At 43.3% G+C, this 26776-nt stretch overlaps 1 protein-coding gene across 7 annotated transcripts in view; it reads right to left on the reverse strand.

The window, feature by feature from the left end:
• Positions 1 to 16568: 16568 nt before the first annotated feature.
• Positions 16569 to 26776, reverse strand: part of GRID2 (glutamate ionotropic receptor delta type subunit 2) — a 726503-nt gene continuing 716295 nt past the window's right edge. Inside the window, exons 15-17 of one of the 7 annotated variants that reach the window (XR_011337353.1) lie at positions 21231 to 21471; positions 19216 to 19613; positions 16978 to 18370 (exon numbers count right to left, since the gene is read on the reverse strand). Coding sequence is in view for 2 of the 7 variants with exons in the window: in XM_069855621.1 (XP_069711722.1) it covers positions 16698 to 17120; positions 21231 to 21471 (664 nt within the window). In the remaining 5 variants the exon portion in view is untranslated. Of the gene's footprint in view, positions 18418 to 19215; positions 19614 to 21230; positions 21472 to 26776 lie in introns of all 7 variants that reach the window. The other 6 variants (XR_011337352.1, XR_011337351.1, XR_011337350.1 and 3 more) reach the window with 6 other exon arrangements.

Here is a 26776-nt window from a genome sequence, read left to right on the forward strand (position 1 = left end):
CCCGCCGGGGGCCGGGAGCCGCGGGGAGGGGTGGGGGCAGGGGCACCGACCCGCCCGGCTCTCGCTGCCGCCGCAGCACGGAGCGCTCCCCGCCCGCAGCCCGCTCCTCGCACCCCGCACCTCGCACCCCACAGCCGCACCCGGCAAAGAATCACAGAATCACCAGGCTGGAAAAGACCCACCGGATCATCGAGTCCAACCATTCCTATCATCCCACACCCGCGCCCCACAACTTGTGTCTGCACCCCGCACCTGCACCCTCACCTTACGCTTGCACCCCATACCTCCCACCTGCACCCTGCACGCACACCTCGCACCCCTTATGCCCGGCACCCCACATCCGCACCCCTCTCCTGCGCCCTGTGACTTGTACCTGCACCCCACACCTTGCAGCCCTCACCCGCACCCACAACTCACACCCGCACTCTACGCGTGCACCCCGCACCCCACAACCGCACCCTGTACCCACACACCTCATCCACACCTACACCTCTCATCTGCACCCGTACCCCGCATCTGCACCAACACCTTGCACCCCACACCATGAACCTCACGATCGCACCTGCACCCCACACCTCGCATTCTCATCCCACAGCTGCACCCTGCACCCCACACCTTGCAACTGCACCCACACCCTCACCCCACACCTCGAACCCCACAACCACACCTGCACTCTGCGCCTGTGCCCTCATCGCACACTCGCACCCCATACTTTGCACCCGCATCCACACCCGCACCTTGCACCTCAAACACCACACCCACACCTGCACCCCACACCCGCAGCGGCTCTCAGCAGGGCTCTCGCCCTCGACTTTTGGGTGTTCAATCCCAGGGGAAGGTGCGGGAATCCTGTGCAGGAGCCAGTGGGTGAGAAAAAGCGGCTGCATGTGTGCATCACCCCACGAGCCGGTGCGTGACCCGCAGGGCCCCCCACGAGCAAGTGCTTTTGTTCGGGCAACAATTGCTCCCCAAAGGTGGTGGAGAGGGAAACAACTCCGAGCGCGCATCCAAACTCCCCTTCCGAGCAGCCTCACGGAAGAGAAGTGGAGGTTTGCTGGCGTGAATAGGCGTGTTGAGAACAAAGTGATGGGCACAGTATGAGGTAGATATGTTTTTTTCAAACGTGAATAACTCGCCAGCCATGGAAAGAACAAGGGAGCGCAGCAGCTCAAAGCCGATCAGCGGTGGCAGAGGATGAGCAACCGCATGGCTTTTTTTGGCTGGCTGAGCGTGCCAGGTGTGTTGCGGGCACCTGGTGCCCACCTCTACCAACAACTGGATGCTTTGGAGAAAACATGGAGCTGATGGATTGTTTTAAAAAGAAACTGAGGCAAGCCTTTGCTGTTCTCTTCTGCTTGCACTTACTTTTCAAAGGCAAAGCTGCTTTTTTCTTTTCTCCTAAACAAGCTGTTGATTTCTGATCAAAATGAAAACATATATTTGGCAAGGAAGACGAGAAGGAGCACAAGTTTATAAGCCTTGTTTCTAATGTCCATGAAGTGTCCCATAGGACTAGGGGCACTGAGTGTAAAACTGGAGAGGGGCAGATTTAGACTAGACATAAGGAGGAATTTCTTCACGATGAGTGTGGTGAGGCACTGGCACAGGTTGCCCAGGGAAGCTGTGGCTGCCCCATACCTGGAGGTGTTCAAGGCCAGGTTGGATGGAGCCTTGGACAGCCTGGGCTAGTGGGAGGTGTCTCTGCCCATGGCAGGGGGGTTAGAACCAGACAATCTTTATTCTCTGATTCTAAGTTGGCAGGCCATCTATTTGTACCTGGCAGCAACTTTTATAGGCTCCTATCACATTACTGCACACACACAGATGCTTTTATAATTTTTTGAAAACTAAATCCTCTCACCACCGTGCTGAATGGTACCGTTTGCCAGATAAATACCCAACCCTCGTGCTTTTCTTTGCATCCCCAGGTACCAACTGTTTCCTCACTTGGATCCTGGTGGTGTAAGCTTGCTTTGCAAGGAACCACACTCTACTTTCTCCCCCGGGGTCAAGCCTGCACATTCCTGCTTCAAGAACCAGGTGCTGTGGCTGCGAGTCACAGCGAGGACCGCCGGAGGTAGTGGAGGTAGTGGCAGCTTTGCTAAGTGGGAGCCACTGATGCGATTCCAGAAGCCTAGCAAGTTTGCATGCATGGGTGGAGCAACCATGGTGCAGTGTTAGTCTTAAATACCTTGCCCCGGACCAGTGGGCCAGAGGGCTTCCCCCTGTCAGCAGGTCCAATCCTCCACCCACGAGCCACGGGCTTTCCAAGGCAGTCAGAGGTTGAGTCCCTGGGCACAGAGGGGAGCAGTGTCCCATTAACATCCCATGCAGATGCGGGGTGACTTGGTGCCCAGGAGGGGGTCTGGCCTCCAAGTACCCCATGCTTTGGGCAGGGCCAGGGCTGACGGTATGTGCTGTGGGGGTTCTCTTAGCAGGACCACAGTGATTCCTAGGATTCCATAGGACTACAGGACCTATGGAATCCAGGGAGACCAACCTAATACCCTGGCACACTCCTTGGACAGTCAGCCCAGCTAAGGAACACTACCAGCTGCTTATTTTTAAAGGGTGTGTGTTTTGTGAGTGTGTACACTTTGAAGCTGGGGGCATTTGAGACTCACTCTGTAGCTTGCCTTTGAAAGGGCAACCACAGAAAGCTGGTTTCCCCACCAACACCACCACTCAGAGGGGGGAAAAAATGTTTCATTGAAACTCACTGCTCTGCATATGCCTGTATCTGCTGTGCTGCACGCACATCCACTCAGAGTCAAAGTCAAAGGCAAAGGGTGGTTTATGTCAGCACTGGGTTTAGCTCTGCTCTCCCGGAATAAGATAAATGTAAGTGATGAAGAACTCCTGGGGCTGGCTGAACTCATTTTGTATTCAACACTGCCTGGCCCTTTTCTCTTTCCTTTCTCCCTCTCTTTGTATGTTCAAGCCTACTTGAGTTTCTTTTTTTCTTTTGTAGAAGTTGGTTCTTTTGAAGCGGTTTGTGGCACGCCCTGCCGCAAAGGGAACTTCACGGGAGTCGGAAACACAGGCACACCGGTCTGAAACACTTACTGTACAATAGCAGGAATGTAGGAAGCCTTGAAAATGAATCTGCTCTCTCTAAGAAAGTGTCAAAGCTTTCAGAGGAAAACAACGGAACTTATCCCTGTATCTTTATGCAGATTTCCACCCCCTCAGCTCCTCCACTGCTGTCCTCCCCCAATCTGGTTAAGGGCTCAGGCAGCAACTGGAGGTCAGGGACATATCAGTGTTACAGAAAAATGGGTTACAAAAGTGAGAGGAGAACAGACTTGCAAAAGGCCTCCTCTATCATTACAGCCAGAGATATTTTCAAAGCACACAAAGCATAGGGGTTAGCCCTCAGCTTAATTGTATGCAATAGTCTAATTGCTTGTTCAGTCACATTTCAAGATCAGCTGGCGGCTCTGCAGACAACACCATGCTTAGGAAGCTATTTTATTCCTTCTCTTCCCCACTTTCTCCACACATTCTCCCATTTCCCCCCTTCCTTTTGAAAAGCAGGGGGGAACCTTCTCTGTGCCGTTCCTGCTTCGTGATCTGGACTTCAGGCAGTTAAACACATCAGTGGATAGAGACAAAGTTGTGAGTGTTGCTTGCCGAGGTCAAGTAGTCCTTGCTGAATCCCAGCCACAACCTGCTGAGGCCTCCAGCAAGGGGAGGGAAGAGGGATTCCTGCCCACTGACCAGCACCCTAGGTGGCAAATCCCATCTAGAAGCTACTACAGTGAGCTACAATAAACACATGAAGATGATAATTTTCAGTCTCACCTACTGCATCATCTGAACATTCACCCAAACAAAGTGTTCATATTTAGATTACGTAAAGCAAGTGAGCTTAAAGCAGAGAAGAGTCCAGCAGCAAGTCTTTCTTAGACTCTTCTTATGATCAGTGCCTCATGCTTTACTATCAAATGTTTTAAATTCACATTGGAAGTGATGACCGCAAGGAACAAAAAAGCCTGGGTACCTGGGACACCACTACAGACTCCAACATCCATAAAACTTGCCTCTTTTCACACAAGAATAATCAGAACCACATTGCTGCTGAAGCTGATGTGCCTTTATTTCTCCAGAGCAATCTTCCCGGGCAGATTGTTGCAGTTACCTCATGTCATTTGCTTTGACTCTTGGAGGGTCTACAAAACTAGTTCCTGTTTCTTGGTGACATTTACCTACACTCTGGGACTAACCCTGCAGACACTTGTACAGTTAATTCTAGTGCAAGTACTTCTACTGCCTCCAAGAGAAATGCAAAGCGTTGCTGTAACAATACTTGCCTCCCTCCTGGGGTCATTGAAAGGCATAATGAATTCAGCTTTGTAATATATTTGAAAATCTTATCAATAGAATTTATACCTAAATACACTTTGCCTTTTTATTTAAATGGCTGTAACTATTACTGAGAATTTAATTTGTGCTTATACTTAAAAAATAAGTTTATATTCAAGGAAGCATCACTAATAATAACAATTTTCCTTTCGTCATTTTGTTTTAAACACTTGGTTCTGCACTCAGCTTGGAAAGGAGTTTCCATTAAAATTGCTAAATGTCTTTAGTTCCACCAAAGACTGGAGAGCTGAGGCACTTCTCATCTGTGAGACTCTTTCAACAACAGGCCTCCAGAAAAACAAACAAACATAGAAACAAACAAACCAAAGTCTTCACAAAGGGGTTTACAGAACTGTTGTCACGGCCTAGTAAGTGTTGCCACGGCCTGGTAAGTATTGCCACAGCCATAGGTGATTAGAGGACTCAGTATGGAAGGCAATAGTTTCCTCCTGTCCTAGGCTTGGAAATTCTGACTGCAGAGGCAGAGATCTGCATTTTTCTTGGTTACTGCTTCTGACAGGAGCTGTGACCCAGCTAGCTGGCAATAGCTCACACAGGCAGCTTTTTGGATGACAATCTGCATTATGAAGTACATTCCAGAGCTAGGCTCTTGGTGAACAAAAAGTTAATGTCTTCAAAAAAAAATTACACCCCTCACCGAACTGGAAGCTTTCCCTAGCAGTGCAAGACTGCTTTAATGCAATGGTGACACTAGTATCAGACCTAAGGAATCTGTTTGTATTGAAGGCTTCATACCTTCCCCACCCTTGATCTCCTCATCCCTTTAACAATGATGTTATTCCAGGTGTAGTTTGTCCGTCCTTTGCAGTGAACAATTTTGCTGGGCCTGAGTGCACTCACATGCACCACCCACAGGTCCATCATTTTAATCGCTCTTGAGAAGAATAACAACAGAATGCCAGTAACTGTCTCCTGCTTAACACACTGCATGTTAGAAACTGCTTTAAAATCAAATGATGTCTAGCATGCTTTAATTAGGCTATTAAATAATATATTTTACTGATATAAATCCCTTAACCAAGAAAACAAGCAGTGCCATTAAGAGTTTTACAGCATAAGAACACCTCTTCATCTGGTTTAAGATTGGAGAATAAAACTTCCATCCATTCATTTTGACAATATATTCCCTTCAAATCTGGTCACCTCCACTTGTTCTCAATGGATCTTGCACAAGAATCCAAAGAGTGGAAATACTCCAGATTACTAGGCATGCAGAGCTGCCACAGTATTCCCTCTATCGCTGTCACTTGAGCCACTGCACAGAGTACAGTTAAAAATGTTTGCTCTAGGAAAAGATTCTAATCATAGCCTTGAAGCATGAACTAAAAATTTAGCTTGCAGACTCTCTGTGGCACAATAATAACATATTTCAGTGGAAAAAAAAGTATCAGTTGACATGTAGGCAAGAGGAAAAAAGGAAAAATTTGACATCTTAAATAGTTTGTGTTGACTCTCAATAACAGTGTTACTAGAATGGTAACCTGGGAGCATGGAGGGGTGCTTCAGTCATCGTGAGCCTTCGATATGCTGTTCTCACATCCATCAACCCCAAAGCTCTTGGCAATTAGGCCGCCCTGTGCCTGAAGGAGGTTTCTTAGTAATGGAACTGCCAGCTTGGTATTTGAACTTTTGCAGGTCTCCTTAGAAGGTCTCTAAAATGCAAAGAGTAAATATTTACAGTCACAGAAGTTAAAATAATGCAGAAAATAGTGGTCCCTCTAAGGGAAAAATAAAAAGCAAGTGAATGGACCTGAACTACTGCTGAGGAGCACCTTGCATCAATTCCCCAGATCAGAGAGTTTTTCCCCAAGAAACGCTTGTCAGCCAGGAAAAAAAAATACTACCTAGCCAGCTGCAGGAAATCCTCCCTCCCCCCGATTCCCGATTAATCCCTGACAGTAATGAGCACAGGGAGTTCTAGGAACAATCAATTTCCAACAGAACACGGCATCAACAAAACTTTCAGGAACTACACCTGTGAAAAGCTGTAACAACAAACCGCTCTGAAGGCATCTTCACCTGGTATACTACCTTATCAATTAGGATGTGTTAAGACTTTTAAAATATTTGTTAAAAAAGTACAATCAGATTAATTCTTCTTCTCTTTTTTTTTTTCTACGTGGGGTTAAGACACACATTTATCCCCCAGCACAGGAAGACTTTAAAATGTCCTTAGCCAAATCCCACATATGACAAAAATTAAGCATTTTAAGAGACTTAAGCTTTAGGGTAATCTCAAAATGCCATGACATGCAGAAGGCTCTTTCCAGTCCATCAGGTAACAGAGAGCATCAGCAGAGCATTGTTCGCAGTGCCTGTGATGGAGGTCTTCGTTGGCCGTGTCCAGAGACGGCAACACTCAGTCACAGTCCTGTAGCTCTTGGAAAGCAGCTCTCGTGGCAATCGACACACAAAATCCTGCCTGTGGCAAGATCTGTACCTCTGGCAGACCTCTGAGCTGCAGAGTTTTTTCCTCCAGAGCTGGAGGAAGACTTGCTATAGTTTGTAAGCGTCGCTGTTTTCCAGGCAAACTGGAAGTTTCAGGAATTCCCACAGGGTGAAGGCTAATATTCATCTGCAGTGTGTAAGAGCCATGTTGAGGCAGCAAGTGATGCTAGAGACAGGTGATGGCTACTGAGGCCAGGTGCTTGAGAGCTTTTATCAGTTATCTCCAGTGTCAGCCAGAGTGCACCGTGCCCCCAGTCTTGGTGACATCCCTCATGTGGATCACACAAGTGCTCAGTATGAGAACTCAAGCAGCTTGGATTTGGAGGAAGGGATGGCAGGAGTAACCACTGCCCTGCCTGCCTGGTTTGTGAGCACAGAAACTCACCTCCTGCTTCAGTGAGGCTCTTGCACCCACCTCACTAGAAATCATTTTTGCTGCAGTCCTACATGCATTTGCATCCCAGTGAGAGCATGAGGAGACGTTTTGCTAGGAAGGCAGCGCCTAAATGATGTCCAGCAAGAGCTGCTTTGCTGAGCAAAAGCCTGGTGTCTCCATGGGTCCCTCATTGCCCTGCCACAATCCTGGCATGGGCATGCAGGCATTTCTTCCCTACCTTACTGCTCTCTACAACTACCTGAAAGGAGGTTGTGGAGAGGAGGGAGCTGGGCTCTTCTCCCAAGTGACAGGGGACAGGACAAGAGGGAATGACCTCAAGCTGCACTAGGGGAGGTTCAGACTAGATATCAGAAAAAAACTTTTCACGGAAAGGGTCACTAGGCACCTGCAGAGGCTGCCCAGGGAGGTTGGTGGAGTCCCCGTCCCTGCAGGTTTTTAAAAGATGGGTAGATGAGATACTCAGGGACATGGTTTAGCGGCAGATAGGAACGGTTGGACTCGATGATCCAAGAGGTCTTTTCGAACCTGGTGGTTCTACGATACTACCTTTCCCAGCTGGATAAGTCTCCGCAGGCTGGAGACACCCTCGTGGGTACCGCAGCCCCTCGGTGGGTCCCAAGTCACGCTTGCAGCCCCCTCCGAGCCTCCCCGCCGTCCCCTCTCCCTCCCCCGCAGCCCCTCGGGTCGGATGTGCGCCCCGGGGCAGGAGGAGGAGGAGGAGGGAGCCGGGAAGCGAGCAGCAGCCCGGGAGCCGAGCGATGCCGCAGCGCCACCGCCCGGGCGGCCAAGGCCAAAGCCACCGCCGTACTTCCCCCGCCTGTCCCCGCGGAGCTGGGGGCCAGGGACGCTCAGTCGCCATGGGTTAAGGCTAAGAACGAGGACAAATTCAGCCCCTTCAGCCTAGACATAAGGAGGAATTTCTTCACGATGCGAGAGGTGAAGCACTGGCACAGGCTGCCCAGGGAAGCTGTGGCTGCCCCATCCCTGGAGGTGTTCAAGGCCAGGCTGGATGGGGCTTGGGCAGCTGATTTAGTGGGATGTTCCTGCCCATGGCAGGGGGTTGGAACTAGATGATCTTTAAAGTCCCTTCCAAGCCGAACTATTCTATTATTCTATTTGCTCTTAACACAAGCACCAAACCAAGCAATGCCACTTCTCTATAAGAAGCAACCAAGTTAAAACTGAGTCAAAATCCACATATACAAAGGCAAGTCTGCTGGGTTTGGGGGATTCTGACTCAAGCAGCAAAGGAACCACTGCTAACCATGGAGTTTCCTTATCTTCACTACCCCCTTGTTGGTCCTGCTTTTGCAGGTGACCACCACTCACTCAGGAAGATGGTGTGTGGCAATAAATGGAGGTACAGATGCAAAAGCACCACACCTGCTATTGTTTCATGAGTCTTCATCCTGTGGAATAGAAATTCATGTCTGCCCTCCAGGTTAACTTCCATTTCTTCTGCAGCAAATCACTACATACCATGGATAATAACCCACTGGCTGTATGTTTTAGAAGGAAAGCTGATTTTATGTGTCAATATTTACGAAATAAAAGTTTAGCTGTATTTATGGAAATTAGAAGTTTCCCCTCTTCAAACCATTCATATAACAGACCTAACATACCTATGACCAGGCCTACCTTTGTCAGATGATACAGGAAGCTTTGAAAGTATTTATTGAAGACAATAAGCATGTGGTTCAAAAGTCAAATTTCCAGGTACATCAGCTCTGCTTCTACCTGTCTTTCCTCTTGATGTAGGAAAAATAATGCTCCCTCTGTCCCGTATCAGCTATACCCTCTGTATTGTATAGATAGTCTAACAGGATTTCCCTTTTTTTGTCTCATATAAAGTGTTTTAGAGAATTCTGTTTTGTCAGGGGTGCTGAGAAGAAAACTTAATCTGCAGTCGTCTAAACCTGCAGAGATATAAACACAATCTCAGCAATAGCAGACATTATTCAGAAAGATCTGTACCAGTTAGAGCAAGACAAACCATTCCAGTGTCGTCTGAGCACTATTTCATAAAGCAACATGCTTTTCTGTTACACTACGTCAATTTCTTGCTGTGTTTGCTGTCATGCCGCAGAAACTATTCCTTAAAAATGTGTCAGATGATACTAGGAGTAGCAAGTAACTTCATTATTAGCTTTGTTCACAGTATTTGCTTTCTTTCTCCTGTTCCCCTGTGTGTAAGCAAAAGAATTAATTAGTAACAACTTGGGTCAGCTGTGATTACTCTTACTGTGGTCTGCAGTGAATATTCATATACAGGGAATATTCAAAACCAAACAAGACCTCCCCACTGTGTGTGTGAAGAAGCATGGCCAGTGGGACAGAAAGGCAAGCTTACCAGCGGCGGCAGGGCTACAATGCACCCACAGAGCTCCCCCCCCCTTCCCCCCTTCCCCCTTTTATTTTCCGGGAACTTGACAGGGACATGAGCCAGACTAGCAGAACGAGGCACATAAAACACAAAAAACACATGAGAAGGTTGTGGGGTTTTTTGTGTGTGTGGTTTTTTTTTCCAACTGTGCTTTTTAATTTCTAGCAGTAATACAATATTTAGCACCTTCGCAGAAGGCTGCTAGGCAAAATGCTTGCCACAACATCTTCTGGCTACCTTTGGCTGTGCCGAGCGGAAAAGGAGGGTCTCTCTGCAGTCATAAAGAGTACCTCTAAGCCTTTATTTGAATGGCAACAAGATGTTACATTCAGGTGGGGCAATTTCCTAAATGTAGAAGGAGGATATGATACTTGCATTCACGAGGCAGGTTCCTATGAATGTCTGCAGATGGAGCTTTGATCCAGTTGATGATATATCCTACACGTAGTCAGAGAGCTAACAGGAGAGTCTGCGCGGTTAGAAGGGGCTGCTGAGAAGGAAGGGGCTGATTTCCACCTCCCATCTACAGTCAAGTGCCAGCATTGGTGGTGGGGGGGTGACGACGACGACTGGGAGATTGCAACCTGCATAGCAGTGCTGCTGCTGCAGCCCACAGCCCCGCATGGAGGAGAAAGCTCAGCTGCCCTGGTGAGCGATGCAAACACTCAAGTTAGGAGTGGGGGGCACCTCTACGCCAAAAGCAAACTTGTTTCCTTTCTCCTCCTGCTTTCAGTAGCCTCCCCTGACTCTGGTGCTGCAGGTCAGCTGGAGGGTGGAGGGGTCAAGCAAGCAGCTGAAACGGAGCTGATGGGGGAGGTCACCTGCAGAGCATACACCAGGTGGGCTGTCCTGCCCCTTGCACCTTGGCAGAGGCTGTACCTGAGCAGCCGGTTTCCATGCCCTGTGAGGCGAAGTTATTGGGGCGGGAAAGCAATTCAGGGAAACACCTGAAGCTGTTTGGTTACTTGAGGAGCTCAGCGCCTGCCTCATGCAGACGTGCATGTGCAACACCTCCCTTTTATTAATTAATGGCATTGCCTTAAACTCTAAATTTTGATTAATTAAAGTGTGTGTGAATCTTATAATAGATGATAGTTGGAGTTGCAAATAAAGCTGTTGCTAATTTTTGTTTCGGTACTTCAAAGCAGTCCCTTAGCCTATGATGTGTTGGCACATCACTCACTTGGAACAAGGAATGGGACACAAGTTAGACGGCATGAAAAATTGTCCTAAGTTGAAAGAAAGGTTGTCCTTACTAGTGCTAGTGGGAAGGGAATAATAAGCTATAGAAGCACTGAGCTGTTATGTCATGGTGGAGGGCTGTCCTGTGCTTGCAGGGCTGCAGATAGCTTTCTTTTTCCACTTGTATGGCAGTAATCAATCCCAGGCATTTGTATTGGGGCTTATAAAGTTTCTGCACCTGTTCATGTATGCCTTGCTTTAGGGGCATGACCAACACCTCTAGGAAAAGCTCTCTGGTGTGGGAGGGCGTATAAAGGCTCTCCTGCCCCTGCATGTGGCACTTTCCAGCTAATGGTGGGCTCACACACTGCTTCTGCTCAGAGCTAGGGAGGTATGTGTGACCTACATATCTGTTTCTGTAGCACTGCTTACGAGCCTCAGGTTTGCAACAGCCCCTGCCAGTTTTAAGGGGACAAAACTGGTCTGAAATGACTGCCAGGGCAAAAGAAGTAGTGAAGTTGTGTGGTGCAACCCTCTCCTTGTCTCTCTGCTTTCCTCTCTCTCACCCCAACATCCTCAGTTAAAAGTCCTTATCTGTGTGTTTGGAAAGGAAAGATTTATTTTTCCCCTTAGAGCAGTGAACTGGTTCTGAGATGCTGAATTCTTGCTTCTGTCTCAGATTTCCTGTGTGACATGGCTTGACAGTTCAGTTTTCCGGCTGTAGTATTTTCCTTCCTTCTGACGAATATTATAAGAGTAAATTCTGTAATGCAGGCAAAATGTCATGCCACTGTGAGGAATGGGATGTGGAGGGGCAGATTTTATAAGTCTTCACAGTCAGTAAATTTATTGCCTCTTGAAAGGCAATTTTTTTTTCATTAAATTCATGGCTCCTGCAATTTTGCGGCATTGGTACAGTTTTTTGGTTAGGAATTCATTAGACTGTGAATAATTTTGCCTGCAATGACCTTCCTTTGGAGGTTTCTATTTCTGATCTCACAAACAATGCCTTGGGTGAGACATGACAAGCTGATAGGTTGTGGTGATGAGTTTGCGGTTGCCCACTGGTCTTGGTGTGATGTGTGGATGTGTGTTCATGTCCCAGTGTTTATCAAAAACTTTGTCTATGACTCATTCTTAGGAGCAGATACTTGATTTTGACATTTATTTCACAACAGCTCCACAGAATGAAGAGGAAACACAGATAGCTCGGCTGAGAGAAAACCAGGTAAAGCAGTGCTGTATTGATATGACACCTTTGTTGTTTTGGAGACTATTTTTTTCACTAGCTATACCCACACGCATACACACAGGAAGCTGGTTTACTTTTTAAGTCATCACCTCTGTGCAGATTTGAGAAATTAAACTTATCTGGGGCATTGACCCAGCTACAGTGGCTGTTCAAGCACAGAACGGCAGCTTTACATTCTCATCGCTTCACAGCATCCTACATGAGTGGGGAAGAAAAAGATACTTCTATTTAGGGAAGCTTTGTTTCACTTTGTTTTGTGAAGACAGGAGGGAAACCCAGGACTCTGGCTCTTCTCATGCTGTGACTGAGTCAGTGGCAACTACAATGATTCACTTGATTGGTGCAGCAAGACTACTTTTTATCTCCATGTATTTCACTGCTGGTCAATAGAATCATCTTACTAAGTGATTCTCTGAAGTTGGATAAATATGTTTTCTTCCACTGCTGGCTTTTTGTTTGTAGCTGGTACATCAAAATGGTTGTCTGACTGGAATCACCACGCAAACAACTCATCTTTATATACAGTTGGCTTGTATTTCCAGTGGAGCTGCTGCAGCAGACACACTTGACAGTCTTAAATACTATTACTTCAACGGACTTTTCTTTAGAGAAACTACCTTGCTCTAAAGAGGTGTGTCTATGAGCATAAGTGACAAGGAAAATGTCTATGTTAAAGTGAATGACATACGATGCCAGCAGGACAGCATCAGATCAGGAATATCCTAAAACGAGGGCTTCTGGGGTCAGTGCCTCAGTTTGCCATAGCTCTGCTTTACAGAAAATAAGTAGAGTTTGTCTCTTGGCTGATTATTATGAAATACTAAAAGTAATCAGACTATAATAGTTTCCAGCACGCTGTTGCTAGGCATTTAATGCCCACTGACATATGTGCCTATCGGCATTAGTGTGCAGGCACCATTAAATTTTGACCTCAACTCACTTTCAATAATCTAACTTCCTTTAGGTTTTTATTATCTGGACAGGGATTTTTTTTTTATATGCAGCATTGACTGTAAATGTATTTTTGAAACTATAAAATGAGATCTCCAGAATGCCTGCTAAGATTAACAGAAAATTGTAAGAGGTCAAAAATATTATTCAGTGAATGAAATATACTAAATGTTTTTTACATTAATTTCATTTTTTACATTTGTTTGAGTAGACAAGCTTTGGATGCTGCAAGTTTAATTATCATGACTGACTTTACTGCATTACACCTTGCATGACTTAACTGAAGAGAAGGCATTGAGTGCACCCTTAGCAAGTTTACAGACGATACTAAGCTGGGTGGAAGTGTCGATCTGCTGGAGGGTAGGGAGGCTCTGCAAAGGGATGTGAACAGGCTGGACCGCTGGGCAGAGTCCAAGGGCATGAGGTTTAACAAGGCCAAGTGCTGGGTCCTGCACTTGGGGCACAAAAACCCTGTGCAGCTACAGACTAGGAGAAGTCTGTCTAGAAAGCTGCCTGGAGGAGAAGGACCTGGGGGTGTTGGTTGACAACCGACTGAAGATGAGCCAGCAGTGTGCCCAGGTGGCCAAGAAGGCCAATGGCATCTTGGCTTGTGTCAGAAACAGTGTGACCAGCAGGTCCAGGGAGGTTATTCTCCCACTGTACTCAGCACTGGACTCTTCTCCCAAGTGACAGGGGGCAGGACAGAGGGGAATGGCCTCAAGCTACACCAGGGGAGGTTCAGACTAGATATCAGAAAGAAACTTTTCACAGAAAGGGTCACTGGGCACTGGCAGAGGCTGCCCAGGGAGGTGGTGGAGTCACCTCCCCTGGAGGTGTTTAAAAGGGTGGATGAGGTGCTAAGGGGCATGGTTTAGCGGCAGATAAGAATGGTTGGACCCCATGATCCAAGAAGTCTTTTCCCACCTAGTGATTCTGTGATTCTATGACCCTATTAATGTGTCAGTGACACTTGAGGATTGAGAAGGCTATAATGAAATACAGGCTAAATTCTCTTATGCTGAAACATTTGTCAAATCTAAAGGCAGTGTATGCCCAGTATCGGAGCAAACTGATTTCTGTGTGAATAAAGGTGGCAGAATGTATATAAAAATAAACATATATAAAAATAATGACCATGTTCTAACAAAATCTCTAGATTACTCTAAAAAGTGATGAAGATGGCATGTAGTATTTCTACAAATCATGCGCCTTATATGTCAGTGCCAGTGAACTCGACAATCACCTCCAAAATATTGTCTGTACATGTTTTCTGAAATCTAAGGCTGACATTGACATACACGGTAAATCTTAATGATTTCCTCGAGTCCTTTACCCTGAGCTAAGTCATGGCAGCCTGGAGAGCTCATCCCATCTTTCTGGGCTAAATCCTCTTCAGTAGCAGTGTGGCAAAAACAAGTGGACACCTTGCTACAGACCAAAAAAACCACAGCACTCAGCAGTTAAACAGGAGGAAACACAAGTTTAGAAAACAATTTTATTAGACAAATTTTTTTTAGACAAATTATACACAGAAAGCTCTGCCACTTGTAACTGAGGCCTCCAAAAAGTGTTTTGTGTATCTATATAATAGGCAACACATCAAAATAGGCCTATTTTAAATATTGTACATGGTTAACAGTTTTTTCAATAGCTAAAATCACTGCAACATCTGGTATGTCCCTATGTAGCTTGTTGGAGAGAAATTTTCTTTTTTTTATTTTATTCAGAAGTGTGGATGAGTTCATGAATGTTACAAAGGGGAAGCAAGTAGTGCATGCTTTTAGACACTTGCTACCCTGGAAACAAAATGGCCTTTTGCACGATAAGAATTTGTTCTGCCTTACACAGTAGACAATATTTGAAGATTTAGTACAAAAAACAGTGACAGTACAAGATGCTCCCCCAGAACAGAATTAGCATCAAAATATAATAGATCTGAAGAATATACCTTTTAATTTATCCTAAAGCAAATCACGTAGGCTGATTCCTATTAATCCTAGCCAAAGAGTGAGTTAGATTAAAGTAAATGTATGGTTGCATTAAAAAACAAACCAAACGAAAAAACCACACAGGATAAACTGCTTGCTTTCTACTTAACTGCATTTTTAGTTTTAAGGATTACAAATTGAAAGCTCTTCCTACATTTCTAACAGGTAACTTACTTTAAAAAGCTGGTGCCAAACTGGGCACTGATTTTGCTCTCACTGCTGTTCTTTCTCTTGTTCTATATAGTTGGCACTACTGTAGAAATACATAGCTCCTCTAAATCTAACTTAACATATGAAGGGTTAAAATCTGTTCTTTTTTTCCTTAAAACAATATGTGATTATAATTAAGGCCACATCTGTATTTCTCAAGGGCTTTTTTTCTTCCTCCACTAACACCATTATTGTATTGATCAACTGTACTGATTTGGAAAATAATTTATTAACATTTGACCTATGTTTAAAGTTCTCTAGAGCTATATTAGTTGTTCATGAATATGGTATACCTAAGAGAGTTCCATTTGCCTAATTAAAAAGTAAATTAAAAGGAGAATTATCAAGGTTAGCCTTATAGAATGCTCAATAGCCAATGCAAAACCTAACCAAAGGCATTACATCTAGGTACAAACGTTAAATTGTCCCGGATGTTCTAATAAAAAAGTATAAAATATGCTCTGTTGGCAAACGATGCAAGTCAGAATAACATTAAAGCAACCTGTCTTTTCTAAATGAAAAGACCCCCTGCACTGTACATCTTTCCTGTATACAACACATTTTTACTAAAGCTTTATTAAATGAATTGCAATAACAATGGCTGCCATTTTATAGCTGTATATACATGTATATATATATACATACCTGTGTGTATATATGTATATATATATGTATGAGATACTAATTTATTTAACACAACAGAGGCTTCTGCCATATGATACAGTTTACTGTACATAAGAAAAACTTTTAACACTGTACAATCACATAAAGGTCATATGCACTGTTGCAGTGCAAAAGTAGATTTAACTGTAGTCTTTACTGGCATAGTAATGGCTTTTTGTAATCCTACAAAATTGCATTCTCATATTATGGGGCCTGAATGATCTTCTAATTTGTTTTGCTTTCATTTTTTTCAGGTTTTTTTTTTTCATTTTGCCATTTTTAAAATTTTTTTTGGCTTTTTTTTTTTTTCCAACTGCAGGGTTTGCCTTTGGTCCACAGTTAAAAGGACACGTAGCAGTGGAGCACTGACTGGATGCAGAAGAATACATGAAAAGGCTTAAGTTATTGCAATTATAGTAAAAAAAGGCGGTGGGGGAGGAGGAGCGAATGCCCTTCTGTAAAGTAATCCTCAGGGGTATTCTTACGCATTAATTGCTGCACATTTCCTATATTTAAAGTATATGAAAAGCCTGAAGTAACCAAAACCTAATGTGGTGATAAACCAATGAATAGATTATTCAAGTAGTAAAGAGAACATGGGGAGACAGAGGAGACCAGACTGAGAACGCAGAGAAGAGAAGGAAGAGTTGTTACTAATAATCCTGATTCTTAAATAAAATTAAAAGAAAAAAAAAAGAAACCAACAGAAATTAACCCCCAAACCAAAAAAATAAGGAAAAGGAAAAAGGTTACATCCATGTTAGTCCCACAATATTACAGTTGCTCCTTGCAAAGGGAGTCCTAAAAAAGAAACAGTGAAGAAACCTGGTCTGATGCTCAGATGGAGGTGCCTCGGTCTGGGTCACTACCGATATTCAGCCCCAGAGTAGGAGTTGGTTGGTAAGGGATAGATGACATTGTTTTGATGGGGCTTCTGAAAAAGCCTCCGTTGGGTGCCCGGTGCCTGAAAGGGCCAGTTCGGTGTTCAGGCACACTGCCGAAGGAGAAACCCGAAGCGGCTTTAGCAGACAGAGTGCGGCTCAGAGTCTGGATCTGTTCTGGTATGAAGGTGGTTGTGGTGATGTGAGTGTTTCTGAAGTCACTGATTTGCTCCAGTGCCTGACGTGTGGGTAAAGTGTCAATGTCCAGCGGGGTCAAGTCAATTGATGAGGTGGAGAACTGTTTATGGGGACTCTCATCATCTGTGCAGAGGCTGTTCACGCGCCTGTGGAGGTGCTCCAGGTCGATTTCCTTGTCATCCTGGGGAATAAGAAAAACAAGAGGCATTGCTCACTATCACGGTTTGTGCTGGGTTGAAGCTTCACAGTGTGATCAGAACCTCTCAGGAAGCACAATATACAATTAACTACAGCTGGCTGTTGGCTGAGGGCATCTCTGAATGTCATCAGCAAACACCCCCAACTGCCTGAAGCTGGGTAGGCTAAGCCAAACACAGGCAGACCTTTACACCACAGCTACCTTCAAACCCTGAATCTGAGCAATGAAACTCCAAGTGCTAGCGGTCAGTTTCCATCAGGAAAAGCCAGGCTTGAAGCTAGGTGGGCTGGACTAGCAACAGCTGAATAGCAGTAAACTTTGTGCCATGAGAGCAGAGCATAACCCCAAGTGCCTGGGATGATGCCAGTTCTTCAGCTCTGCAATAAGGACTAAATTTGGATGTCAACATGGGAGGCTCAGAGTGATCAGGTTGCTCTCTTTGTCAGCACTCATGTTCTCAGGGCTTAAAGGGCTGGAAATATCTCAGGTTGCTTTTTATTTTGCCTTTATAACATAAATTGTGATGTAGAAAAGCTGAACTTCTGGACAAAAAAACAATCACTGGTGCCTCACTGAAATCACACAGAGAGGAGTATACCAGGCAATTTCAAATTACGATGCCAACAGAGGGATTAATTCTCCCCGTGCTAAGAAGCAATTCCATCTGTTCTCATGGAATTACACTCTTGTGGGTGAGAAGAAGAGAAGGTGGTCTGGGGTATTTATTAAATCATCCCTCCTCTTACCTCTGTCCCTTTTCTTTTTAAATCTCTCCTCCTAGAGAACTCAATTAAAAAGGTTTGTTTTTTATAATTGAGAATTTAAATGCACAAAAGTTAAAAAAGAGAAGGAAGTTTTGGGTGACTGAATAAAGCAGCTGTATTGTACATACATATTTCTACTGAACTGCAAATCTTAATTCAAAGCAGCATTAAACATAGGTGTACAGGGCTATTCCCTCAGTCTAGGTAGTGCAGCTAATTCAGAACAAAAATGGATTTCAACTAACCTTAAAATTTACCTTAATCTCTGTGAAATCTACTGGCTCTTCCAGGCCACTAGAAATATCTCACACTCTAGGACCTCACAGAGGACAATTAGGCAGTCGATAGATGTGCACTGATGACTTCCAGCCTTGATTACTGCAATTCAATGACTGGCTTGATCCAGAGCTCCCTGAATCAATGGCAAAACTCCTAGTATACCGAATGGGCTTGAGATCCCTCCTTTGCCTAGGAATGAAGTCAAGCACTCTGAAAAAGTCCACACCTAGAACAAACTGCAGGAGTTCATCTACTTAGCAAAACGGATCACTGAATATTTGTATGGTTGTACTGGTACCACAGCGAACACAGAGACCAACTGGAAGGAGGCTGAGAGGCCAGGATTTTACCCTCTGAGGGCAGGGACAGGGAGACAAACCAGGGGAAAAGGGGCAGGGAATGGGAAATGAGGGATCTCCCAGGGACTGGATGATCGCTGACCACAGAGGCTTTGGTTTGAGATCATCACAGGAGGGGAAAAATGCAGTGCTCATTTCTTGGACTTAGCTTTCTGTCTATAGTTTATTCACATGTGGACATAGACATGGATGCACATAACAACCACACAGGTGACACCAAAACCAAACGCATTCACCAAACGCTTCCTCCTAAAAATTTGGAGCTGCATATGGATGCAGGAGAACATGGGCCACATTGGAAACTAAAGAAATATACAGAGGCTCTGTTAGTGTGTGCAAGTCATGACTATGTCTCTGAGGAACAGTCCTAAATATTTTCCTTTTTTTTTTTGTTTGGGTTTTGGTTTGTTGTTTTTTTTCTTTTTGTTTGTTTGTTTTTAGTTTTCAAAAACCATACAAACAGTTTGTAATTTAAAATGCCAATCGGGAAAAGATTGGAATTTCATCACTTCTGAGCCTCTATAAGTTACTCAAATATTCCTCTTTCTTCTTTTACAGAGATGCATTTGGGGCTCGGGTCAGACCAGTGAAAATATATAAGAGGTGACATCCTCCCATGCTTAGCCCGCAACCCAGTCTCCACCCAATCGATACACCAAAATGAGACCCACTCACAGTAAGATTGTGCATATCTCCATAATATGATCTTTCCTCTTCTCTCTTGTGTGATCAGTAGTGAAATATTCAGCAGTTTTCACATTTAAATTATCATCAGGCTTCAGAGTCAACATCCCATTGAGATTACTGGGGCGATTCATACTTCTCTCAGAGCTACCGTTTAAGGCTGTCTGCAGACTCAGGCAGACATCATTGAATGGGTTACTTCTGGTACGCAACTGACATGTTATCTTCGCAACCATAAGACAATTTTTTTTTCAGTTTAAATGCTTGTATTCTGGAGCACAAGATGGCAGCCACCAGGAAAAAGGGTTGGCTTGCTGACCACAAACTGGCCCAATCTGACCCCCGACTCTGGACTAGTGGCCTGGAAGAGCCAATGCTTTTCATGGAAGCTAAAATGAATTTTAAGAAAGTTAGTTAAGATGTATTTCTTTGCTGAATGGCCCTCACATCCGAGATAGTGGGGACATTCAGCACATACGTCCACGTTAAACTCAGTTTTGAGCCAAGCTTTTCAATTTAGAGTTGAGATGAAATTATAAATGCTAAGATAACGACTATGTTACAAAGATCAAGGAGGCCAAATTATACCATTTGTGGAAAGTATACACTTGAATTTCTCTGCATTTGAAAATCAAAATAGAAAATTTTTATGGTTATATAAAATATCCAAGTTGTTTTTTTCTTTTGCTTTGTTACTTATTTTTATGGTTAGCACCAGATAAATATGAAGTTCTGAAAGTTTTAGTATGCAACACTATAGTCAATTTTAGGGTTTATTTTAATAATTTATCAGTCAAAACTATATGGTTTCCATTCCTGAGAAATCCAATTTAAAGACCAGATCTTGAACAAAAAAAGCTTGGGAATTAAAACAGGTAAGAAAAGATTGAACGTATTCTAAAGTCAGTGCCAATGCCGTCTAATTAGGAAGTGTAATTAATCCTGCCTGATTACACAGCATTAGATTAGCAGGAATAAACACAATGGAGAAACTACAGAGAAGGCGAGACTACTGCACACAAATTAACGGCAATACTTCACAAACTACACTAATGTGTCTAAGCTACACAGATAGAAAAGCTATAATCCGCAGTGCTACATTAAAGCTCATATTTAGGTTCAGCTTTGGGCATCACTGCCAAGTACATTTCAATAACCTTTTTTCCCCTAATGCTTCTCCAGTATTTTGCTGAACTAATTACTTAATTATGACGGTAAAATATTGCTGTAAGACCGAATAAGGCTCAGATGGCTGGTAAAGGGACAGGTAGATGGCCACCAGAAGGAAAGCATTACACACATAGGTAGAAGCAAGCTCATCTCTGGTGTAAAATAACATATCTCTCCATAGTCTCCATCCAAGATTTTCTAAAACAAGTCTGTAGTAGATTTCAGAAATAAGTCTGGCCTGAATCTGAAAAATCTAATGTACTTTTGCTTCCCTGGACTTCAGATTAAGTAATGAGAACTGAAGTTCACGGGAGACTCAAGAGGTTAACATTTCTGAAAATGGGGACAAGCTTATTTAAGAAACTAATTGCTGATTAAAGGGCTAAACTTTGCAAATCTGTTTTGAAAGACTCAGCCATTGAGCTTAGGGGATATGTTTTTGCAAGAAGAAGCCAAGAAAGCTTTGAACTTACTGGTGAGAATTAACACTCTCCAATGGGACTAATAAACTAAACATTGATGTATTAATAATGTACTATTCTACAAGTAACAGTTGCATTTTACTCAGAATAGTTGCATATTTATACATCATCAACATACATTTTTTTTTCATTCAAGCTTTTTTAGAAAAAATAGCTGAAGAGATTTTGAGGAAAACATGAGGAAATTCCCTTAACTTCTTGATTTTTTTTTTAAGGTAAACATACCTTAAAAAAAAATCAAGAAGTTAAGGGAATTTCTGAGTCTTTTTCCCTACCCTCTCTAACGCTATAAGTTCAAGCTAGCCATCTTTAGGGTGCATGAAAATTTCCCAGGAGAAACGGAGGGTCTAATACCTCTTTTGAAGGAACCCGTGAGCCTTTCCTTTTATTCCACCACGTTTCCAACATTGCAATGAAACAGGATAGGACCATCCCAGCAGCGAGGATGCAGAAAACACCTGCAAAACTTTTTATGTCCAGGGCACCTCCTTTCTGTTTGGTATCCACAGATGAGTAAAGATCACATTGACCGTTCTTCGGCCACCACTTATGCTTCAGTATGTCCATGTCGCCGTTCTGCTGCAGCTCCAAAATCCTTCAGGAGGAAGCACAGAGTCAGGGGTTACAGCAGGGCAGTAGAAGTATCACCAGAGAGTGAGAGGATATAGTCTGACTACTTGCAACTTTCCCAAGTGTCTCAGAAAGCCAAGCAGCTGATGAATTCAAATGCACCAGTTTAGCCAGACGAGAAAGCCAAAATATGGGGTTGGCTGTAAGACTGAGCATATGGATATCTATGCTCCATTCTAGATACAGGAAAGCATACACGAGTCTTTCTTTCCTTCTTTTTAGACCCCTAATGAAAATGCTTTACTTAATACACCATATTATTTTAATCGGCTTTCACTATAGACTACGTCAGCTGATTTTTGTAGAGCATTGGATATTTGATGATATATATTTTGCACTTCAATTGCTAGAGAAGAGATATTTCAATCAAAAAAATTAAAAAAAAAAGAAAAATATAGTTCAAATGTGTGGTACAGTGGACTTGCTCAGACTTGCCAAGGCTGATCTTGCAACAGGGGGCAAACATCAAAATCCCTGTGACTTTGCAAAAGGGAGCAGTTCAACTGGAAGAACTTTACCTTGTAAGACAGGTGGGTTGGGTGGTGGTCTAATGCCCGAATCAGCTGAGTGACACCTTGGGTGAGGCTGAGGCCTCACAGCCTATTGTTACTTCAGTTAAGAACAGAAACACCCCTGAAAGCACCTACTGAGCTCCCTGCCCTGAGCGTGTGATGAACAGCCCAAGTCCCACTTCTGAAAACACAGCAGGCCTTGTTGAAAGCCAGTCAACACATAACAGTTGATTTAGTCCCACCTCTCCAAGAGGCACCAAAGAGTTTACAAAAGTATAAAATTGGCACGTGAAAACCTTTTTGTTAGGGAAGAGGAATTGAATGACCACCTAACCTGTTGGTCAAAGGGCTAAGAAGGGATGCCTTTTTGGTAAAATTAGCACCTCTGACTTGCTCGGATGTTCCCTGGGGAAATAAATGCTACCTCGAGTTTCAATTCTTACTTCTTTTTTATATATATAAAAGATAATTGTCAACTGATTATAATTGTTTAGCGCTAATGCAGCAATTGAATTTATCAATGGCAATTCTAAACTTGTTTTTTCTTTCACTTGAGATCAATTACTTTCTATTTTAGCATAGCAAAAATTGTCTCAGTGAGGGTCCTGTGAGGAGCTCTGAGAGGAATTTCAAAACCATTAAACTGCCCCAGTGACAGCCCATGTGGCTCACAGATAGCAAGTATTAACTCTTTGGGTGACAGTACTCTCATAGGTAACACTAAGTCTGACTGGTGCCTAACTCATACACATTTTCAACACATTTTTTTAAGTTCATAAACTGTTGACCAAGTCTGGGACTAGGGACAGATCCAGACGCACCTAGGCTCCCCCTCTGAGGTGCTTAGAAAGCAAGGGAGGCTATCCTGAACCTTGTGACTCTATGGGAGGGCACCCCTTAGCCATGTATCACACCTGTATCTATTTAACATGACAAGATGTATCACAGGATACACCTTACCTTATTGTAAAATGACCTTTACCAGGTTATCTACTTGCTCCTTTGAAGAGAAAGCAGAAACATCTTAATTGCAGTCAGTGATGACCTAAACAAATCTTGCCCAATGAGACCGTGTGACCTGGCGGTAAGTGATTTCTATAGGAGTGTTCTTTGCTGCAGAACTGACTTGTCCTTGTGACTATGTACCCAGCTTACTGGGCAGCTTGCAAGTCCAATGTATTTAGCTACACTTAGCTAAACAGTTTCAGAAACAAGAATTTTGTTTGGAAGAAGATATTCATACTTGGTTCCTGAAGTAGTCTAAATAAATTCCTAAGGAGAATGTTTTCTTTAAAAACATCCAGAAGTGACTACAGTAGCAGCTGGGTACATCTTGACCCAAAATAAAAAAATTCAATTATTATATTTAAATGAACAAAATGGAGGAATGTTTTCCTTCATTTAATAAGTTTGTTTTTCATTTCTGTGTTGGAAGGCAAACAATTACTTGTGCAATCATTTGGCACAGCATGCAAAAAATCCAAGTGCACACAAACCAGCAGAGGTCTGGGTTGTTGCTACCAGAGACTATACTTCATCAAAGGGGGAAGAAAAGCCGTCCTACTGACTTAGGGCTACCATAACAGCTCCTCTACCTGTAACTCAGAAAAATATAGTACTATGAAAGGGAGTTTGAATGCACCTCAAAAGTACAGGGCAACTGCTCTGTACAGAGATCATTCAATCTCTAATGCCACTTGAACAGGTAGGCATGTCAATGAAGTCAATAATTTTTTTATGGCATGTGCAAACGGCCCTGTACTTATACTGTGGTCTTACCAGGAATGGGAGACTTCATATAGCCATCAGTGTATGTCCCAGTAAAACTCTGGACTGAGTTTCTGTTTCCTGTCTAGAGGTACGTCCCATGGCTGAGATGCCAACCTATTCAGAGGGGAACTGCTTGTCCACCTCTGCAGAGCACCCTTGAGGAACAGACTGCAGGTGATATCCATGGCTTCAGAGATGTCAAATTGCCTTGTTCATATAGCTTTGCATTTAGAAGTCGTGGGACAAATTCTGTGCAACACCTGCTGACAGTACATCGCTGACAGCCCAGCCCTGGAGAATGGTGAACAAGGTCAGAGTCACCTGGGCTATATTCCAAATTGTCCCAAACTCAATGCCAGCTCAGGGAAGCCCCATCCTGAAGCTTCCTGAGGGTAAAGGTACAAGTCAAGTACAGGAGGAATCTCTGTTGTATTGCAAGGGACAGAATAGCTGCTGTGAGACATTTATGTTCAGAGGAGCTCTGGAGGCATGGGAACCACATGCAGGATTTGCCATCATTGCTGTGTGTGGAGAAGCTGGACCCAGACTTACTGACAGGAAGAGATGCAGCTGGGACAAACTGGAACATAAGCAGTTCTGACTAGATAAAATGAAATTGGGAGAGGTCCAATGAGAACAGAGAATTTGCAGCATCTTCATCCTTGGTGATATTCAAAGGCCCACTAGGCAAGGCCCAGAACAACCTGAGCTAACAACCTGTTTCAGGCAGAGGGCTAGGATGGACACTGCTGGAGGTCCTTTCCCACCATAATTACTCTTCTGCGACTGCAAGCACAATACACACACTACTGTCTATCATGGCATAGATTGCTTACAGACATAACTCACTAATTCTGGTTCTCGCTGCCCTGGTATCCTGCATTAGGACTGACGTGAGTATTTCAGCACAAATGTTCCAGTCTGTCAGATTAGCAGGAGCAGCACATAATCAGCATAATCAGAAACCTTTTGCATAAGTTCTTGTGGAGTAATAGAAGATTAAACTTTGATCCACAATCCAAACATTTGGCATATGTGTTTTTATATTTAGGAATCAGTGTACTCTCTATAGAAGGCAGTTACAGAACAACATTGTGGGGCTTATTTCTTGAAGCAGCAGCTCTAATCCCTGGTTGGGGCTATTTTCTCTCTTTTATTTAGTGAGTAATAGAAAGAACCATCCAAATGATCGCTCTATTCTCATTAATTAAATGATTCTTCTCATGTCAGTACAATTCCTGATTACACAAGACATCTTTTCAACAATAGGCATTTGCATAAGGACACTGAACTTTGGCTTGTTCCTCCACAGAAATTTATTCTTAATTGTACTCCTAGTAATTATTGGCAATTTTCTTTATGGATGTGACACGTAAGTTCTGTTATTTAAAGGAAAACATTAAAAAAGAATTAGAAACCAGAGATAATAATTGTATCATTGCATGGGAAACCTTGAGAAATAGAAAGGTTCTAAACGAAGCTTTGTAAAACTGCTGCTTAAAACAGATGTTGAAAGATAAAATACAATTATAGAAAAATTATAAGAGGATGAATATCTAACTGTATTAACTTCATACAGAGAAAAAGGGAGATCCCATTTCTGTTAGACTTGATAAACATTTGTTTCTGAAATCACCTGTTTGTAGAACCAAAATAAGTTAACATATTAAGATGATTTAACACTACCAACCTGTTCCTAGTTAAGAAACTACGCATTTTTGTAGCACATTTTCAGAAGTGAAAACATACTTTTACGGAAATTTAATGAAAAATAAGATTAGGAAGGAAGGTTTCTTGCAGGCGTGCACAGCAAGTAGGCACCGCTGTGCTTTGCATGCTGCAGGAGCCTCCCACACGATGGCACTATTTCCATAAAAATACGTGCTTTTGCTGAAGTTCGTGGTGGGTGCCCTTAAACACTTTAATCAGATACCTGTTGGGTGGCAGACACTACAATCAGTTTGATATTTGATTTTCAAATTTAATAAATGACTAAAGTAATAATGCTTCAACTAAATGCTTTGAATGATAATGAGGCACTAAATGCTATAATTCCAACAAGTGCCTCTTCTCTGAAGTCCTGAATTTTTACATCTGAACTTTTCCTCGACAGCCTTGGCTCCTTTGAGCCTGCTCTATTGCCATGGAGTAGTATTGCAACTAGTAAGCCAGTAGTAAGAGTGGTGGAAAGTAATAAGTAGGGTGCATGCATTCCTGCTGTTTTGAAATACCGTATTTTTAAAAAGCTTACCAAAGAAGCCTGTATATTGAAATAATCTTATTTGTCTGAAAAACATGACCTTTAAAACTTGCTTAAAACAGTGCAGGTCAATATATATATATATTTTTATCCAGCAGTTTAACTATCAGAGTAACATTTCCCAGGGCAGTGGCGTAAAGTTATTAAGCTGAACAAAAGAAAGTGCCTGCATGCACTAGCTAATTTGGTCGTGAATTCACAGTGCCAAGTGACATCTAGTGGATATAAGCACAGAACACTAAACAGCCTGTGGTTTCCAAATCTGACAGTGACAAGAACAAATCCTAAGGAATCAATGGGAATAGGGCTGGTTTCAACTCAGTAACTACATACTTTGCTGCTGGCAGTGAAATGTAATTACTCCTGCAAAATACTCACAGATAAAAAAATCCTTAACTTGTTATGATAGCAAGTGTCACAAATGCTACAAAATTGAGACATCTGCGACAACACTTTTTTTGATGTTGTTTTATTCTTTCTGAGTTATCAGTAGTGAGCAAGAGATGCAACAGCCCATTTATAACAAGATCAGAAACAATGCATGGTCTGAGGTGTCAAATGCTACTGAATATCCACTTCCTACAACAGGAATGTGTTATCCAGAGTGATAACTTCACCAACAGCACTGTCAAAGGAGATGGTGAAGTGCTACTCTGCCTCTAGTCTCCAGGATCAGGCTGCTGCATTAAGGAGGTACACAGAGCTGTGAAACGAATGCCCGCTGTCAA

This window comes from Phaenicophaeus curvirostris, chromosome 4 (genome assembly GCF_032191515.1).
Source record: "Phaenicophaeus curvirostris isolate KB17595 chromosome 4, BPBGC_Pcur_1.0, whole genome shotgun sequence".
Lineage (NCBI taxonomy): Eukaryota > Metazoa > Chordata > Aves > Cuculiformes > Cuculidae > Phaenicophaeus > Phaenicophaeus curvirostris.